The sequence below is a fragment of the Nelumbo lutea genome, chromosome 8, assembly GCF_056320005.1.
Source record: "Nelumbo lutea isolate HS-2025 chromosome 8, American lotus-T2T, whole genome shotgun sequence".
In the NCBI taxonomy this organism is placed as follows: Eukaryota; Viridiplantae; Streptophyta; class Magnoliopsida; order Proteales; family Nelumbonaceae; genus Nelumbo; species Nelumbo lutea.
In genome coordinates this window covers 3,909,283-3,925,556 of record NC_142691.1, presented here as the reverse complement: position 1 = coordinate 3,925,556, position 16,274 = coordinate 3,909,283, and the positions used below count along the sequence as shown (strand labels likewise).

General features: G+C 39.9%; 1 protein-coding gene across 3 annotated transcripts in view; it reads left to right on the top strand.

Moving 5' to 3' along the window:
• The first annotated feature begins 1,753 nt into the window (after positions 1 to 1,753).
• The window catches only part of LOC148842253 (midasin-like protein), a 99,926-nt gene continuing 85,405 nt past the window's right edge, over positions 1,754 to 16,274 (top strand). For all 3 annotated transcript variants that reach the window (XM_088957146.1, XM_088957147.1, XM_088957145.1), the window contains exons 1-6: positions 1,754 to 1,986; positions 2,074 to 2,417; positions 6,897 to 6,981; positions 9,923 to 10,197; positions 10,285 to 10,494; positions 10,620 to 10,789. In XM_088957146.1, the coding sequence (XP_088813272.1) occupies positions 1,882 to 1,986; positions 2,074 to 2,417; positions 6,897 to 6,981; positions 9,923 to 10,197; positions 10,285 to 10,494; positions 10,620 to 10,789 (1,189 nt within the window). In that variant the 5' untranslated portion in view covers positions 1,754 to 1,881. The remainder of the gene's footprint in view (positions 1,987 to 2,073; positions 2,418 to 6,896; positions 6,982 to 9,922; positions 10,198 to 10,284; positions 10,495 to 10,619; positions 10,790 to 16,274) is intronic.

Genomic DNA, 16,274 nt, shown 5'->3' with positions numbered 1-16,274 from the left:
TTGAACAGTTTGGGTAAGTGGTTTGCTAACCAAATCAACGATTTTTAGCCAAAAGACAGTTCTAGGGTAAAACGAAAACAGTTAATTGATCGGTTCCCTTTTTTTTTATTTGACTGTTCGGTCGGTCCGGTTTTGAAAACATTGATTCACACTCCTTTCAGCATGAGCCTTAATAACACTATATTCCCGATACGCCGTGGTTGGATGGTGTTAGTGGGAGCCTAAAATCAATTGAAAGCAAAAATCATTTGAACACCTTGAAGGCACAACATCCCGCTTTGAAGACGGGATCTACTCCTCACACAGGACGCCTCACACCAACCTCACAGTCACATCTCACTGTGCATTGGAAACATTTCCTGTACTTATATGTTATTACTCATGAGAGATGTTCCCAATGTATGGTGAGATGTGCCAGTGAGGTCAGTGTGAGGTGGCCTATGTGAAGAGCATATCCCAATTCCCCACTTCAACGCTAAGATGACAATCACATAAAAAATGTTGGCCACGTCATGTGGACAATGTATCACAATTGCACATTGATCGGGAACATCCCATAAAAGACAAGAAATAGTACGCGCAATTTTACAAGATGTAGCTATAGAGTGTTGTGCACAGCATTTTAAGAATTAAGGCTAATGCCTAATAGACGGGGACAACTTCAAATCAGCCCCCACAACATCCTACACCATATCCTTGCCATGTATTGGGAACATCTCCCGATGATGACATCATCATTCCTGGTATTATCATCAGAAAATCTTATATGGGCCTAATTTGATATTGACTGGACATGCTTCATATGCACATTAATTTGTTTACACACTTTTCGTTTCCATTTAATCCCATATGCTCTAAAGCGCCTTGGCCGGTTTGCCCACAGCTCGCCTTTGCATTTTCATGTAAGGAATCTCGTCTCCATTTGTGTTGAATCTCAGTTACAGCATTTCAGTCCATCCCCATGCCTATTTACTCAACCTTGTATTGGCGATTTGGTTGATGTTATTTTTGTTTTAAATTTGTAAAAAATGTTTGTACATTTGACATGTTCATCTCCAACTTAGTATTTTAAAGAGCTCTATCTGCATCCATTCTTTAACAAGTATGAATAAATTGAGTTATTTATTCCAAAGAACAACAATGAGGTAGCACAGGATTTTTAATTGAAAATTCAGTTTAGTATATTGTTTTACAATAAAATTAAAGGATTTAGCTTGAAATCCAAGAAAATAAACACTTTTTGAATCCCTAAATATTTTATAATTTAATCGATTTTTGTATGACCATATTTTAAATAAACCACCACTCCTTTGAGCAAGGGCCCTTTCTGCTAGTATCCTCTAAAGCGTCTTGGTCCATTTGCCCACAACCTGCCTTTGCATTTTCATCTTACAAATCTCATCTCCTTTTGGTCGTGTCAGCATCAATTCCGAACTGATACTTATCAACTGTACTTTGGGCTTAATAATTCTAACCTTGGGCTGAGCCGTTATTTTCCCAAATATTTTAGTCATTGTGATATTATAATTTTAATTTCCTGAAGATTTATATATGCGCCCTACTGCACATCTAACCGTGTATTAAGAACATCTCCAATGATAATTTCCGGAGATGTTGTGCACCTAAGGCGCTTGTGGGACGCAGATGTCGCTTTCCGAAATAGCCGACTTAAAACGCTACGACTCGCATAAATTGCCGCCAAAAACCCTAAACCCTAAACCCTGTCAAATAAAATATATATCTATAAAATGTTGTCAAAACAGTTATAAGGTCCTCTTAGCTCTTAAACTCCGAACGCTTTCTATCATATATTTCGAGCATTCATTTCCTCGAACTTAAAACTCTTATCATTGAACCCGGTTATTATTTTCTTTCGTTGTAATGGCAATTGATGGGAGTTTCTCTCTCGAGTCCGAGCTGGAGAGATTTCTTGCACGTTGTCCTCAGCTCCGATGCATTCCCAGATTGAAATCGCTCTCCCAAAAGGTATTAAAGTTACGCATATTCATTTGAGGTTTTCTAAATCGTACTTTATACTCTGTTAAATTCTTTTTTTATGGTAAAATTTCACAGGGAAACAAGCTGACGGAAGAAGAAGTAGTGAATTCAATAGCGGAGTTGTTTCTGCACCCGGATTATACAATCCCAATGATGGGGTGCTTCCGTCCTATCGTCAGAAAGATTGTAGACAAAGCAGTGGTGTTACTTCGTTTGGTGCCCAGCTTGAAATCAAACTCCAACGATGCGATGGCAGAAACTAGCGAGGATCAACTTATTAGGTCAATGGAGAACACTAATATCGAGGACAGTGTTAATGTCATTGAATTTTACGTTAGAAGCGGGAGGGGCTTGAAGCTTCATGAACTTTCTTCTCTGGCCTTCTGCCGGGCCCTTGACTTAGCACCTTTTCTATTGGAGTAAGCCGCTCGTTCGTGTTTTATGACTGTACTTTTCATTTTGAATTCCAATTACCAATTATTTGGAAATCAGCTGCTTGTGTTCGCCGTTTTTTTTTTCAACAATTAATTTATAGGACTATTGACATCTCACTAGAGCATAGTTGACAAGCTGAATGGCCAATCAACGGTAAAGAAGTTATGCTAGGCGACATAACAGTTTCTGTTACTGCTTCTTTGATCATCTTGATTCTCTGCAGATGAAGTTGTTGTCTGTTTCCTTTTGTCTGTATGTAGTGTTGCATGATGCAATCACCTAGGACATTGCACTTATTTTAATGATATCTGCATACCTGCACAAGGTATTTCAAATTTTAGTTCAAACTATACAACCGTGTCCTTGTCCCATCTGGGTAACATGGGCAATGGCTGGTTTCGCATTTGCTGATCTTTATGATCGACTGCAACTAAAGTTGTAATTGGTGCATATTTTAATCACGCTAGTGCACGTGGAGAGGGGGCATGAAGGTGTAGAATTGCAAGTTTATGAATCACCCTTGTCAGTGATAAGAGAGCGCGGACAATGCTGCTGCTGAAGAGAAAGTTGCTTTGGCAATTGCAGAAGCTCAGGTTGACATTTTTATGCTAATAACCTTTGGTAGATCCCTTCATCACTACTAGCCTCCTGTTATCAGTACCATCTTAAGCCTCTTCTCAGTTATTTGGGATATATATTGTTATATCTCATGGGTTACATTCTGCACAGGCTCTAGGTTTATCTTCAGTTAATTCATTTGGCTTCAGTCTTTACACACTTTTCAATCCGTGCCTCTTTTCTGTTTAGACAATTTGAGCTACCCATAAGACATCCATACAAATAAATTCATGGTATTTCCCCAGAGGCATCCACACCTGGTACTGGCTAGATACCATTGTACTTTACCATTCCGATTACAGCATCCATCTCTATTCCCTGAATACAATGAATAACTTTTTCAATAAACTAATAATTGACTTTTTTGATTGATTACATGATTTTGTTAAAGATCCAAAAAGATAAGTGATAGTACAATGATAATTCCCTGATGGAGAAGAAAAAGTAACCCTGGCTCCCAAGTAACTGCCCTCAAAGCATAAGATAAAACACATGAGAGGAAAAAGAATGAAACTATTACTGCTTTCCTCGATTATCAGCTTTGCGATACAATGAGAGGAAAAAGAAAGAAACTATTGCTTCTTTCCTGGATGATAAGATTTCGGATGCTGTGATATCCTGAACACTCCTCAGTCCTCCCCAAGCAAGATATCAGCAAGTGGTGGACCTTGGAATCCATCTGAGTAAGATGTTTACTTTGGAAGCAAAGTTCTTCACCTCCTTGAATTTGAGGGCTCCAATCAAAGGATCTACTCCTGTATAGTGCTGCATAATGTACATATATTAGAAAAGAGTTGGGTAAGTTGGGTTAGGTTGGGCTAGGGCAGGGCTGTAAACAAATCTAGCTGAGTAAGCTTTGTCCATCTCATCTCAGGCTTTTCCATGTAGGTTAAAGTTCTACCTACCAAAAAAAAAAAGAGGAGGAGAAATCATCTTAAGTTCAGATTGAAGAAGAAATGTTGGAGGAATAAAGGACTTAGAGGGGGTATAGTTAAAGAGGACTTAATGGATGTGATTGAGGAATTCCTTGAAAGAGGAGATTTAGAGATAAACTTGAACCACACATTCATTACCCTAGTTCCAAAAAGAAAGGGAGTTTCAAAGTTGGCTGATTTCAGGCCAACCAGCCTTGTTCGGGAGCATGCACTAAATTATAACAAAGCTGTTGGCAAAAAGGGTGAAGAAGGTGATGGAAAGGCTGATATCTGAAACCCAAGGAGCTTTCAATTGGGGAAGGTTAATTGTTGATGGTGTGCTAATAGAAAATGAAGCAATTGATTTAAGGAGTGGCAGAGCTGGTCTGCTATGTAAAGTAGATATGAAAAAGGCATACAATCATGTTAATTGGAGGTTCTTTTATTTACCTTAAAAAATTGGCTGTGGAAGTTCAATGACTAACTGGACAGCTTGTGGAGGAGGATGGTAGTAGCTAAATATGGGACTAGCAGCAGAAATTGGGACAAGAGGTGTTAAGGTCCACTTATGGATGCTGAATATGGAAGGCAAATTATATCCTCATTTCTTGAAGGGCGTAATTATGCAGTTTGAATGGGCAAAGGTTCAGTTTTAAAAGGATCTTTAGTGCGAGGATGGGTTGCTTATGGAGCTATACCCAGATCTTTTTGATATAGCACTAAACAAGAATGCAACAGTGGAAGAATATATGGACATGCAGAATGGAACCAGGCATGGAACCTTAATTTAATAGAAATCTAAATGATTGGGAAGTAACATCCCTCATTGACCTATAACAGATGCAGTATAGTAAAAGGCTGAATGGGGAAGGGAGGATAGGAGGATGTGGCTCTAGGAGAAGTCAGGCAATTTTACTGTCAAATCATTTTATAGCAGATTAGTAAGGGATGGAAACTCAGATCTTCCAAGCTCAAGAATATGGAGCAGTAATGTCCCAGCCAAACTGTCTTTTTTATTGTCTGGAATGTAGCTTTGACCAAAATTTTAACTAAAGAATTTAATTAGAAGGGGCATAGAAGTGGATGATGTGGGCTGTCTTTTGCGCAGCAGTAATATGGAATTAATAGACCAGTTATTGCTTCATTGTGAATTTTCTTATAGAACATGAATTAACCTGATGAATCTGTTTGGCGTGGAGATGTGTTTCCCAGGGGATATTAAGAATTTCCTAGGAGCATGGCATTAAAAAGGTTCAAGTAATAACGGTATAGTGGCATGGTGTATTATTGTGGCAGCAGTATTTTGGGTAGTACGAGGGGAGAGAAATGTGTCGTGTGCTTGACCAATACGCCAAAAGCCTTAAGACTGATGGAATGCGTCAAGCAAAGCACTTCAACCATTTAGGACCATAACATACCACCATGCTTCCGTAGCCGATGTCTTGGCAGCTCTCACTCTAGCGGTAAGTAGCCCTTTGGCAGCTTTCACTCCGCTCCAGGTAGCCCTTTCTGTGATGGCTTTCACTCTGCTCCAGGTAGCCCTTTCCTGACGGCGTTCTCTTTACCTCGGGTTGCCCTTTTGGCCTTTCCATGTCAGCTTTCACTCTACTCTAGGTATCCCTTCTCCCAGGTAGCCCTCTCTGTGATTCGAACTTTGAGACGCAGGGATAGGTTCTGATACCAAATGTTGTGTGCTTTACCAATACACCAAAAGCCTTAAGACTGATGGAACACGTCAAGCCAAGCACTTTAACCATGTAGGACCATAACATACCACCATGCTTCCGTAGCCGACGTCTTGGCAGCTTCACTCTAGGCAGCTCTCACTCTAGCGGTAGGTAGCCCTCCAAGCACGTCAAGCCTTAAGACCAATGGAAGTGTGTTGGGACAGTTTTTATTGGGAACAGATACCAACTCACTCGAATTGACTTATAATTTGGGTTCTCTTTGAAAAACACACCATCTATGATACATAACCATGTTCAATGGAAAAAGATACCATATTTAACTTTAAGAACCAAAAGATAAATAAAAGCAAATATTGCTTCTTTATAAAATCGGTAGGAGTTGATAAATTTGACATATTTTTGATATTAATGCAATATTGCCCTTTTCTACTACTCCAAGGAAGAAGGAAAATGAGACAACCAAATAATAAAACAAAGAAAAATATTCATCTTCACACACTGCCTTCTTCCCTAACTCTCCTTTCTTTATAAAACAAAGAAAATATTCATATAATTGAAAAAAACTAGTATTTCTAGTTATATTGTCTTAACTCATGAGTATAAAGAAGACAGGCCATTAATAACAAAAGTACAGGAGATGGGGTTTGCTTGGCAATAAATTTCATTTTTTCATTTATGTTAGTGCATTACCACGGGAGCCAAGAATTTTCTTTTTCCCCTAAAAGTGGATTTTAGAATGTGTTATTACTAGTACCGACTGTTGCAAAGAGTCATTTGTTTGCTAATGAACCAAGCTTTAAGCACGCCAAGAAAATCCAGCTGTGCTTGGGCTTGTTAAATAAGCTAACTTCTATACTCCTTTTCATTTGCTGATATGTATCATGCAAATTAATTACTACTTTGTGAGCTATGTCTTTTCTTTCATCTTTGATTGTTCAGTATTTGGATATAACATTAAAGACAAGTTACTTGGTTTGCTTAATTATTCTGAAGCTAGATTTATGTTCTATCAATTATTATGAAGCCATGCATATTTATCCTTTTTCATTCAAAAATTTAGGTGCTTGATTTATAATATTATAACCTTAAAAGCGAGTGGGATGACACAAAATCCTAGTTTTCTAATCACAGTAAAATTTTTCTGTTAAGTTTTGTTGTCATTATGTGTAAGGGTCATTGTTCAATGTTCATTATAAATATTATCATTAAAAGAGTAATAATCTGTTCTATTTTCTCATTGTAGGTCTGTGTTAAGTTATTTCAAATATGCTCCACCTCCTTTCGAACGTCTTCTTTTAACAGATAAAACCTTGCAGGCCATAGAAAAGGTACCGTCCTAGCACTTACTGACCTTTTGGTTGTTTTTATAGGAGTTTAGCATGAGTATAATTGGTTACCTTGTTAGATTCATCATTATTAAGAAGCTTTATGTTTTAATTAAGTTGCTTTGGGTTATCTGTACTCTGTAGGTTCTGTTCCTTCTTTTGGCATATTAGTAACTAATTTTTTCTGGAAAATCATTGTTAATTTTCATTTTTTATTATTCCGTTGAAACATAGAGAACTAATTTTCGAGAAAAGCCCACATCCCTTTTCTTAAATTATCAACTTCATAATGATCTAGTAGAATGGGGTGAACCGCTTATATAATGGTAACATTCCAGGCTGAAAGGAGTGAAGATGTCAGTCAGATTCTTAAAGTGGCTCCTTTGTGCTAAAATGCTGGAGGTCAGGTTTGTATCCAGTTTCACTCTTTAGAAGATCCCAAATAGCTGGGACAGATGCTAGGTAATGGCCTTTTATTTATTTATTGATAAATGAATAAGATTTTATTAAAGAAAGATCGAGATGATAAGTCAATACAGGCTACCCATGTAAAGGCACGGGCTGGTGCCTCTCCTAAACCACAAAACAGTATTACATCAGACTAGAAAAAGACTTACATCAGATGATAAGTCAATACAGGCCATTACCCAAAATAATTGTACCAAGGGGCCTCAAGGGAATAATTATTTTGGGTCATGGCCTTTATTGAACACTATGCTTATTCCATTATTAAATAATATGCTTATCCCAATAGAAGATCCTAAATATCAACCCAGGCCTAACCATAAGAATTGGGCAAGGCCCAAGCCCGGCCCGAGCTTGAGGTCAAGCTCGAAGCATCCAACCTAGGTCTGGCCCGAACTGAAATTTGTTGCATTTGGGTTGGGCTCGGGTTGGTCAATCAGCTCAAATTAAAATTTAATATAAAAGTATGTATATATTATACATGCATGTATGCATATATATGTATGGTTTATCAATGCATATATGTATGTACATAGGTGGGTCGGTCTTGGGTTTGGATAAGATAGGTTCGGGCTCGTTTTATCTAAGGGATAGGCCCTGGCCTGGCCCAAAAAAACCCCAAACTTTTAGGCCCAGCCTTAGCTCGAGTCCATGTAAAGTTGCGTGTTGGGTTGGGCCCACCCAAGTTGCACTACTGCAAACCCCTAAACTGGTCTGAAACAGAGACCCACTTAAACAACATTCTTTCAAAACTTGCACACAACTTGTTAGGCATATGAGAAGTGTCTTCAAACAGGCGCATTCCTATAGTGCAGATTGCCATGGGATTTAGGTTCCACAAGAGGGTGCCCCTTTTCCTAAAATCCTTCATATGCCAAGAGGAGAAGAGAGACCTAAGGTTAGGGACTTGGGGGTGGTGGTTCCCAATACATATTGAAGAACTTAAGTGCACAGACGAAAGGACAGCAGAGTAGCTACAATCAATAAGGAGATGGTGGTTGTTTTCTTCAGCCCCGCCACAGAGACAACACCTGTTAACAATGATCAGGCCCTTTTTCCTTAGCATGTCAACTGTAGGAATTCTGCCATGGATTGCAACCCAGACAAAAAACACCACTTTTGATGGCATCTTCAACTTCCAAATCCATCACCAAGGGGGAGGATCACAGTTCGCATTTAGCAGGAGTTTCAGCATTGAATTGACAGTAAACATTACCAGATTTCTCTGCAGACCATCATACAATATCTCTTCTTGAAGGCTGAAGGGACGGTTGATTCAGAGATTGAAGCAGAGAAGCCATAGTATCAAGGTTCCAGTCATCTACATTCCTTCTGAACCGAGTAACCCAAACACTGTGACCAGCCACCATTTCATAACCATCACAAACCCATGCCTCTTTATCTTTGCAAGAACAAAGATATCAGGAAAGACAGAGGAGAATGGTTTGTCACTACAGCACTAGTCTTTCCAAATAAGATTCTATCACCTGCGCCTGGTTTGAACATGACATTCTTGAAAAAAAATCTGCAATTCTTCTTTTGCTGTGCACATAGAGTTAGGGGTGGCAATTGGGCAGGTTTGGGTGGGTCACCCATTAATTAACGGGTTGGGTTGTATCCATTTAGTCGTGGGTCACTAGTCGGTTGGTTAACCCAATAAAGGGATATTTAATGGGTTGGGTGAGTTGGGTCATGGTTATCCAACAGGTAAGCCATTAAGTTTTGCTATTTCAAGTTTTCTACTTTCCTCTCTCTCTCTCTCTCATTTGTCGCTTTGAAGCCCTATTCCCTACATAGAGTTTCTTTTCAGAGTGAAATGACTATTCGACAAGAGGATTCAGGGATATGAAAAGGGAAGCAATGGGAATTGGGAAAGTTAATGATGATGTGCCAATCCTAGAGGGAAGAACCAGTTGTGGGTGATTGCTTTTTGATTAAATTACACTTCTGGATTTAAATTTAAATTGGAAAAAAATAGCTATGAACCTCTAGCAAACTAAAGAGGTTTTGATTTGACCTAAATACCAAAAGAACAGGTGGCAAGCATACTAAGTGGGTTGTTGATGGAAAACAGAGAGGCCATTGTATTGTAGGGGTGACATCATTTCTCTTGAGGCTGAACTCCTCTTTTCAACAATCCATTTCTGTCTGATACAAGACTGAACTCTGTCAGCTTGTATACTGGTATGGGACTGTGGTCTGCCATTTCCTTGTATCTTCCCCATAGTATGTATCTGCTTTTATTTGAGGGGCCTGCTTTCATGCCTTTTGCTTTGTAAATATGTTTTTCTCTCTTCTGATGTTGATATCAATTGAAAAAATGTTAGTGAATTGAATAGATTTTACAGGTCTGGGGGGCTAAAATGCCATTGTTTCTATTTGCCTATATTGACTTGAGATGTTAAACATACTTGACATAATGAAATGGAACTTTCTGTTTAATGGCTGACTTCCTTCTTGTTTCTCAATGAAATATCAGGATGCAACTTGTATGCTAGATGCTGTCCGAGCATCTCTCCGCTTACTTCTCATAGAGCCCAAAGTATTTTGTGGACTTTGGGATTGGTCCTGCTTTTTGGACCTTGTACAGCAATGTGCACATGTTGGGTCAGGCACTGATCCAGAGTTTTTAAAGCATATTTTGGACATTAGATGGTGTAGTATACAGATACTGTCAATCATTTTACATTTGAGTGATAGAGCAACTGAGAGCTTTGGTTTGAAAGCAGAAAAGGCTATTACATGCCTGTTCCGGTTAGTCCTATTTACTCCCTGTTAATTGCTTTAGTGCTTAAAAAATTTCTACTTGCAATAATATTCATTTACCTTTAACGTATGCAGATGGGAGGAATTCTGTCAAGATGTTTCAGTTGAAAAGGCTGGATTCTATCTTGAAGCAACTGAACTGGAAGCAAGGAATTTTGATGATGTAAACCTTGAATTTAATCAAGAATACTGTCTGCAATCTATGGGGCTTCAGTGTTATGCAATTTCATATCTACACTCTAATCAGATTGATCAGTTAAGAAGAAACAAAGGGCTATTGATTTGGTAGGCAGGGCTTATGATTATTGATTAGTTATCTATCCATTATCATTGATTTCAGCTTTTGTCATACCACATTTTTTTCTCTCTCATGGATGCCTGTTTGATATCTAGTTTGTTTCTACTTTTAGGGATGCAAAATCAGTTGGCAGCCCCTTTGTGTTGACTTTAACTCTGAAGAAGAGCTTTGAGATGGTTCTATTGGCTGTGAGCCAAAAATGGCCTGTTCTTCTGTATGGTCCTGCAGGTTCTGGGAAGACAGCATTGATTAGAAAGTTGGCCCAAGTTAGTGGGAACAGAGGTATTTCCTTTGATGCTGTTTTTTGTGCATAGTTGGTGTTCTTTTTAACATTTTTTAATAGACATAAATCTCTTGCACTAAAAATTTACATTTTATCAACTTTGTGGAGGGGTGGCCACAATAGATTTTATTAAAATTTGATTATAAAAGGCTATGATGGGGGATGTAGATACCTTGCCCCTTAAAAAATTTACATTTCATCAACTATGTGGAGGGGTGGCGGGTGGCCACAATAGATTTTATTAAAATTTGATTATAAAAGCCTATCGGTGGGGGGATGTAGATACCTTACCCCTTCAAAATCATGTACAAAGACCAACTCATAAGAATGTCATCAACTTCCTTAAGTTTGGCATTGTGCTCATTTTCTTAGTTTTTATTTATTTTTCTCTTTCCAGATTTTTAATCTTTTTTTTGGGTTCATTGCTACAACAGGGCATAACCCCAAAACCCAAATCCCCCTCAACCCTGTTGAAGATGGGATTCGATCTTAAGCCTCCACTACAAGCAGCCAGAGACTTTGTCAGTTGGCACCTTCCTTTCTGGATTTTTGATCAAAAGATTTAGTGGTGTAATCTCTACACCAGGTTGTAACATTTGGTTTTTATTTTAATAAAATTTCCTTTTCTGCTATTATCAAAAAACTTAAAACGATTTAGGTTAATAAGTTTTGAGTTATTTATTTATTTCTTGATTGGTAGCAGAAAAATACATAAAAATAACAAGATTTACTGAGTGCACCAAAGCCCATGATACCCAAATGGGAGAGCAGAAAAGGTCAAGGTAATGGTGCAATGAGCATTCCTCTTTTGCTACAATGAATACTATAAGAATGTGGCACTGCAAGATTCATCCTAGTAAGAAGGCTACAAACAGAATATCACTGAAGTACAGCAAAGCCTGCATCTTAGCAGGAAGCACTAACAAAATCAAGTTAAGCATACCTAATGTTCTGGAAATTGTTATTGTATCATAAATTATAAGATAACATCTGCTCTTTTTATAAAGGTATTGAAAAACTAAAATTAGATATACCGAAACTTATGTATGTGTGTATGTATGTATTCCATCCTGATAGAATTCAGGTCTGCCTTAGAGTTTGGCTTGACTGAGTTTAGTTATGTAGAAGAAGAGAGAATGATAGAGAAAGAGAGAAAGAGAGAATTCTGGTTCGAACTGAAAGAGTCAACTATTTCTCTCCCATTCGGCTAATAAGAATTTATATTAATATTAAAACATAACTGAAAAGACCTGTGCCCTTACTTAAGTTAAGAGCACATATTTCAACACAACATTACTGATCAGCAACATCAATCAAGGTATAAAGATAGAAATACCCCTACGCTAACACTCCCCCTCAAGCTGGTGAGTATATATCATATACTCCTAGCTTGTTACATATGTAGTCCACTCTTCCCCGACTCAAATCTTTTGTAAATAAGTCAGCCCATTGATTTTCTGTATTAACATGTGTAGTGTCTAGCTCTCCATTCAGCACCTTTTCCCCCACAAAGTGACAGTCAACCTCAATATGCTTGGTTCTTTCATGAAACACTGGATTTGAGGAGATATGAACTGCAACCTAATTATCACAGTAGAGCTTCATTGGAGTGTTAATGTTGTACCCTACTTCCTGTAAAAGGTTCCTTAGCCACACTAACTCACAAGCGGTATGCGCCATAGCCCTATATTCTGCCTCTGCACTGCTTCTTGCCACAACCGTCTGCTTCTTACTTTTCCATGTCACCAGGTTACCTCCCAGAAACGTGCAATAGCCTGTAGTAGACCGCCTATCAGACATAGAACTGGCCCAATCAGCATCAGAATACCCTTCTATTTCAAGTTTTCCCCCACTCTTGTATATCAGACCGCGACCCGGGGCCCCTTTTAGATACTTCACAATTCTCAGAACCGCATTCCAGTGAGGAGTCAGAGGTTTTTGCATGAACTGGCTTACCACACTAACTGCAAATGAGATGTCTGGTCTGGTAATGGTTAGGTAGTTTAGTTTGCCCACAAGTTGTCGGTATCTGCCAGGGTCTTCAAACACTTCACCCATATCACTGCTTAGCTTGGTATTTGTGTCCATGGGTGTTTCAGCTGGTTTGGCACCCAACAAGCCTGTTTCGTCCAGCAAATCAAGCACATACTTCCTCTGGCACAGATTAATCCCATACTTGGATCTCGCTACCTCTATCCCCAAGAAGTATTTTAGTTTACCCAGATCCTTTGTCTGAAAGTGATCCTGCAGATAAGTCTTCAGCCTATCAATACCAATGTTATCATTCCCAGTAATAACAATATCATCTACATACACCACCAATAGTATTTTTCCTCTCGAAGAGTCATGACTAAATACAAAATGGTCAACCTTGCACCGTTTCATGCCAAACTTCTTTACCACCTCACTGAACCTACCAAACCATGCTCGAGGAGATTGTTTAAGCCCATATATAGCCTTCCTTAGTCGGCACACCTTACCATTCTCCCTCTGAGCAACAAACCCTGGAGGTTGCTCCATGTAGACCTCCTCGAGTAAGTCACCATGCAAAAAGGCATTCTTGATATCAAGCTGATATAGTGGCCACTCATACATGGCTGCAAGAGATATCACAACACGAACTGACCCGATCTTAGCAACCGGTGAGAAGGTCTCTGTGTAGTCAATGCCATAGGTTTGGGAGTACCATTTTGCAACTAATCGCGCTTTCAGACGTTCAACACTACCATCAGGCAGGTACTTAACCGTATAAACCCACTTACAACCAACAGCTTGCTTCCCAGGAGGAAGAGCAGCGAGGTCCCAAGTATGATTATGATGAAGGGTTGAGAGTTCTTCTTCCATGGCACGACACCACCCTGGAGAGGCAAGGGCTTCCTGGACATCTTTAGGAACAATAACTGATGATAACAAGGTAACAAACTGGCGATGGGAAGCGGAAAGGTGAGTAAGAGAAACATAATTAGAAATGGGATGAAGGGTGCAAGCACGTTTACCTTTCCGCAAAGCAATGGGTAGATCAATCTCAGATGCCAAGTGGGGTTCTGGTGCCGGATCCGTCGACGGAGATGTAGTTGGAGGAGTAGTAGCCGGTGCACGTGGGTGATGTGTATACACATGACGAATAGGTGGGCGTTCAACAGGTGGTGGCACCGGAGGCAAGGATTTGGTCACAATTGGAACAAACTGAGGATCGACAACGGGAAGTGGAAGGGGAGGAGGTGATGAGAAGGAAGAAGCATCACCAGACCCCAAAAAGAACGGAGTAGACTCAAAGAAACTGACATCAACACACACAAAGGACCGTCGAGAACCAGGATGGTAATACCTATACCCTTTCTGGGTCCGAGAATAGCCAAGGAAGATGCACTTGAGAGAACGGGCATCAAACTTGTCGTTCCCAGGACCCAGATGATGGACAAAACAGACACCAAAAAACTCTCGGCGTAAGAGGGAACGGAGACAAAGAGGGAAACAAGACCTGAAACGGAGATTGACCATCAAGGATGAACGTGGGCATCCGATTAATCAGAAAACAAGAGGTAAGCACTACATCACTCCAAAAAAGTTTGGGAACATGCATGTGATGCATTAGGGATCTTGCTGTTTCAAGGAGACGGCGATTCTTTCTCTCAGCCACCCCGTTTTGTTGTGGGGTGTAGGTACACGAGGTCTGATGTATAATGCCTTGTTGGTCCAGGTATTCTTGAAATGATGAGGATAAATATTCGCGGCCATTATCAGAACAAAAAACTTTGATATGGGTACCAAATTGGTTACGAATTTCAGCATAAAATTTTTGAAAAATGGTAAACAATTCACTTCTTTCTTTCATTAAATAGAGCCATGTCATCCTTGAAAAATCATCCACAAAAATGACAAAATATCTGTATCCATTATATGACATTACTTTATAAGGACCCCAAACATCTGAATGAACTAAAGAAAAAGGACTCGACACACGGTTATCAACCCTAGAACTAAAGGGAACACGATGGTGTTTCCTAAATTGACACGACTCACAATCCAAAACAGAAAGCTGACTCAAGGACGGAACCAAGGACTTCAAGACTTTGAGTGATGGATGACCAAATCGGTAGTGCCACTGGAGAGGAGAAAGAGATGACTGGAGAGCTGTTGAAGTTCTACCACCACCACCGTCAAGATAATACAGTCCACCTGCTTCATGCCCTCCACCAATCTTCATCCCCGTCTTGAGATCCTGAAAGACACACATAGAAGGATAAAAGGTAATGGAGCAGTTAAGTGATTTGGTCATCTTACTAACAGATATAAGGTTAAAAGGCAATTTAGGAACATACAGAACTGATGAGAGGGATACAGGATCTAGGTCAACATTACCAACACCACAAATTGAGGATGTAGTACCATTAGCAAGGGTGATAGATTGTGATGTTGAGCAATGAGACAAGGAGGAAAACACACCTGGAGTTCCAGTCATGTGATCGGAGGCTCCAGAGTCAATGATCCAGGGATTGGGTGTAGATGCCAGACAAGCCATACCTGAGTGAGCAAAAGTTGCCGTGTTCTGTTGTGATTGGATAAACCTCTCATATTCATCACAGGGAACACTCACCATGTCCTTCATGGGACCATTTGTGGATGTAGGAGGCACCTGGTCAGATGAATGATTCTCCTGTTTAAAGCTGGAACTTGAGTCACCGGTCGCGGCATGATTGACCCAGGTTGATGGAGGACCATGTAAATCATAACAATAGTTGATGGTATGTCCATCCATACCACAATGAGTGCACTTCCTCAGGCCTGAGCTACGTCCTCTACCACGGGCTTCCCCTGAATCTCTGCTCCCAGTACGACCACCACCACGATTATAAGTAGACCCACCATTGCCACTTCGGCCATATGCAAAACCACTACCAACACCACAACCAGACTGAGCTCCCCGAACTCCACCTCTACCACCACGGCCTCTCGATGCAGCAAAGGCCGATCTATCTGAGATATTAGAGTTCTTAGTAGATCCGGTAAAAATCCTCCGAAGTCGAGCAAATACCTCTTCCAGGGACGGAAGAGCTGATCCCCCTAATATCTGAGCCCGTACTGGTTCATATTTAGACTTTAGTCCCACCAAAAATCTAGTCACATCAAGCTGCTCTCTCTGTTGTTGCTGAATCTTGACATCAGAAGTGAGAGGATGATAGACATTCAACTCATTACGTATGTTCCTCATGTTGGCATAGTACTCCTCAAGACTCTAATTGCCCTGCTGCAGATTAAAGTACTCTTGATAAAGCTGATAAACTCTGGTTGTATTGTCATGCCCCGAATACAATTTTTTCGCATGGTCCCACATGTCTTTGGCAGTATCAAGGAACATGAAGTTCACAATAATCCTGGGTTCCATACTGTTCCACAACCATGTGATGATCTGAGCGTCCTCTTGCTCCCAATCTTCATACTCGTGAGAGTCAGAGGAAGGTTTCTCCTCTCTGATATGTTTTA